The sequence below is a fragment of the Brassica oleracea genome, chromosome C6 (assembly GCF_000695525.1).
Source record: "Brassica oleracea var. oleracea cultivar TO1000 chromosome C6, BOL, whole genome shotgun sequence".
NCBI classification, from domain to species: Eukaryota; Viridiplantae; Streptophyta; class Magnoliopsida; order Brassicales; family Brassicaceae; genus Brassica; species Brassica oleracea.
In genome coordinates, this window is record NC_027753.1 from 14,960,020 (window position 1) to 14,963,856 (window position 3,837).

Consider the following 3,837-nt stretch of genomic DNA (forward strand, 5'->3'; position numbering starts at 1 on the left):
TCCCGGGACGGCGATTTATGGGACTCGGATTTCAGCGGTTTTCAATGTCTGTTGGGGATTGGGAATTTCAAAATAAAAGTGACACCCTTCTGTCCAGAATCATTCGTTTAGTAGTTAGCGTTTCTGACTTTTTCTTTTGGTGTGGATGAAAATCAAGTTTCTGTTTGTTTCCTTTTGTTTTCATCTCGTGTTCTTCTCTCCTTCGTATTTGTTGAAGTTTTTCTCATGTTCCGCCTTGGAATTCGAGACGAATTCCGATTAAGTGGAGAAGAATTGTAACGACCGTGACCCAATGTGGGAAAGCTCATTTGTTTTTATTAATTAAAACCCAAAACCCTCCTTTTTATTTTGTCCCACATTGGAAGTTTAGAAAACCTACCTCCCTTATCTTCTCTTATATAAGAAACTCCACCCTTTCTCTTTATTCTCATCAAGTCAAAGTATTTCTTTGCGTGTGACGAGTTGTTGTTGAATTATTCGACGACCAGTCACTAGTGAATTTTTCGGTGGGATTTCCGGGTGAGCTTCCGGCGAGATTTCTGGGCGAGCTTCCGGCGGGATTTCTGGACGAGCTTCCGCCTCCTTACTTCTAGTTACAGAAATCTATTTTAGAAATGTTGTTATTTTAGGAAAGTTTCTATTTTAGGAAAGTTTCCATTTTAGGAAATGTTCCATTTTAGGAAAAGTTCCATTTTAAGAAACTTTATTTTTGGAGAATCTGATCGTAAGTCGTTGATTGTCGTGTTGCAGTTGACCTCAGTTGACCGCATCTTCCGTTGTTTACTTCCTGCCAGTGGCTAAGGTGAGGGTCTATTCCGTAAATCTAGTACCAGTGTAGAATTCTCTCTATTGTAGTTTAGATTTCGAATCATGATCCGTCTGTTTGAGTCTTGATTGTTAGTTAGTTCATTCATTGTAAACTGGAACTAGGGGTCTAGGGGATTCAACCGTTGATTTGATTGTGTGATGTTAAGAGATGCGATATATATATATATATATATGTATACATAGTTATGAGTAGGGACTATGTGAGAGGGCGGGGGTCCAGAGATGTCTGGACTAGCGACGCAGTTTTTGAGGGTGGGGGCTCAGAGACGTCTGGGCTAGCGACGCAGATTGTGTGGGGCGTGGGTGCAGAGACGTTTGCATTCAACGCAACTTTGGAGGGCGGGGGTACAGAGACAGACTGTACTAGCGACGCAGCGTATGTATATATATGTCCGTATGAGGAGATGCGGGGTGTATGGACTAGCTATATGTTATCATCTCATTGTTTGTGTTGTGTGATGCTTTAGGCATCTTGTTTGTTCATGTTAGAGCTAACCTTCCATAGTGGGAGTTCTATTACTCAAGTCAGTGGTTTGCGTGTTTAGCATCCCATACCTCACGGAGTAACTCCCATGTTACTCACCCCTCCTTTCCTTCCCCTTTCAGATGAGACTGACGAGCAGGAGTGATTGCTATTTGGAAATTATTTGATTAAAAGGTTCGACATATTATTTGATTTTATAAATCGGTTTAATTCGATATTTTACCGTAAGTAACACGCCGTTCTCCATATAGAAGGTGACGGGTGTTACAATTTGAACTACCTGTCCCGTGGGCCCCAGGCTCACATCGCTGCAGCGCACCGACCCCAACCCCTCCATTAAGAGTTCTTTCTAACTCTATAATTAGGTTGTTGGTGAGCCTCGAACCCAATACCTCACCCTTTAACAGCATTCCCACTGGACAAGCGGTTTGAAGAAGAAACTACTGCACCAACGAATGATGATCAAGTCTAGAGATCTAAAATAAAAACATTTCAAGTCCGTGTACAAAGATTTTAGACGGCTCATAATAACCATAATCTAAATTATTTCACCCTTCTCCTCTCTTGTGCTCCTGCTTCTTATTTTGATCCTAGAAAAAAAAAGCTCTCAGTAACTAGCATTACTTTTTTCTTATTCTTTCAGTAACCAGCATTACGAAACAGCCATTCCTTTGTATCCTCTAAACTCTCTTAAAGATCCTTCAGTTGATAAACTCTTCTTCTCTTTGTTGAAACAATACACCGGCGATTGCCATTTCTCATCCTCAAGAACCGCGCCAACCTCGAATGTCATCACATGAGCCTCCCTCCCTGCAAGTATTTTTTCACACCGTTACAGAAGAATTTTGCTAGAACAAAAACAACCTAAAAGTCTTACACAGTGGTATCGATCACACCTGTATAGAAGATCCATTGAACGGGTCTCTTGGTTTCGACATCCTCATAATACCATATAAAGTCTACTTTCTCCCATACATTGCAGTGAAACCCATTCACAAGTTGTTGGCCTAGATAGTTGGCTCCATCTAGCCAGTTTGGTCGGAGGATTCCAACCTTATTCAAACAAAAAGATAATTCTTAGCCTAGTAAATTATTACATGTTCATACAAGAACACTCTAGCCTCTGGGTGGGCTTGACTTGACTATAATCAAAATCAAACAACCAAGTCTAAGCAAGACACTGAGCTAACACAACAGTCTAGTCCTAGCAAAGAATATAAACGTCAAAGACTGGTTTTCTAACTTCATTTATGATGCAAAGTACAAAGATTATTGGAAACAGTTAGCATTTACAGGCAGGGTACAAAAAAAGAGAGTTTAAACTCCAAATCTGCGAGAGCTTAATCTTCATCAAATAAACATTCTTAGTTACTTTAGGGCCTAAGGAGTTTCAAATTCACACTCAAATCTTATTCATATTCTACAACCAAAGAGTATATTATAAGATCTGTGACAGAATAATGTCTAGAAAATAAAAACTGACCTCAAGTTGAGCTGAGCGGCACGATTTATAGTTGTCGAGGGTGTAGAAGAAGGAGGTGCCGTTGTTCCATTCGAGGTCGTAGGTGATGCCACCGAGCTGCTCCTGGATGATATTGAAATTACGACCGTTGGGCCAGTCGTACCAAAGGTCAATCATCGAGAGGTTTCCGGAGTAATTCATGAACAGTAGTGCATGAAATTGGTGTGGCCATGGCGCCGGGACCGGCTCATCAGCGGTAGCGATTTGGGCGCCGGAGAAAAAGACAAGGAAGATGAGGATTACCATCGGTGATCGTCTGATAGCCATTTGGATTTCTGTCCGCCTGTGATGTTTAATTGTTGTGCCCATCTAATCTATTTTTTTTCTATTATCTATTTTTTTTGGTCAACATCTAATCTATTTTATAGTTCTACTAGGATAATACCTGTGCAAGCGAGATTTTATTTCTATGTATTATCAATAATTTTTTTATATATTCGATCATTTTATTAATATATATACAATTTTTTTTTTGTTATTATATAATTTCTTTCCGATGGATCAGATCAATTTTTATTAAAAATGATAGAACAAAACTATAATTAATACATCATGGGTTGATCGGATTGGACATTAAACAAATTATGACATAAAAAAATTATTTTTTCCATTGAACACATTCTTGAAAAAAGTGAACAGTATTGTTTTCACAGTTGAATTATTTTAACTTTTATCTTCCATATGGTTTTGAAAACTTTCAAATCAACCATCGAATTGATACATGTCATTTTAATGTTTTTAGTCGTATACTTAAGAAAAACTTACATTTTTGTAATTTAAAGTTGTTTAAAAAAATTCAAAATATAACATATAAGAAAAAATTTAACATATAAGAAAAATAAAATTTAACATATAAGAAAAATATAACATGTAAGGTGTCCTCATTTTTGTATTTTAAAGTCGTTTTTTTTTATAAAAATATAACATATAAGGTTTCTTCATTTTTGTAATTTAATGTCATTTTAAAAAATTCCAAATATAACATATAAGAAAAAATCTAATT

At 37.3% G+C, this 3,837-nt stretch overlaps 1 protein-coding gene across 1 annotated transcript; it reads right to left on the bottom strand.

Moving 5' to 3' along the window:
• Positions 1–1,768: 1,768 nt before the first annotated feature.
• LOC106298329 (uncharacterized protein At4g14100-like) lies at positions 1,769–3,170 on the bottom strand. The gene is made up of 3 exons (XM_013734432.1): positions 2,796–3,170; positions 2,209–2,365; positions 1,769–2,122 (listed from the first exon to the last, which is right to left on the bottom strand). Exons 1-3 carry the CDS (start codon positions 3,141–3,143, stop codon positions 1,965–1,967), a joined length of 663 nt encoding a protein of 220 aa, XP_013589886.1. The 5' UTR covers positions 3,144–3,170; the 3' UTR covers positions 1,769–1,964.
• Between the last annotated feature and the right edge of the window lie 667 nt (positions 3,171–3,837).

Bases quoted from the DNA above. Each gene is read 5' to 3' on its own strand.
- LOC106298329 (XM_013734432.1), bottom strand. From the start codon at position 3,143: ATGGGCACAACAATTAAACATCACAGGCGGACAGAAATCCAAATGGCT. The intron at 2,366-2,795 runs GTCAGTTTTTAT...TGTTTGAATAAG, and splicing joins GCCGCTCAGCTCAACTTGAG to GTTGGAATCCTCCGACCAAA. The intron at 2,123-2,208 runs GTGTGATCGATA...AAATACTTGCAG, and splicing joins TCAATGGATCTTCTATACAG to GGAGGGAGGCTCATGTGATG.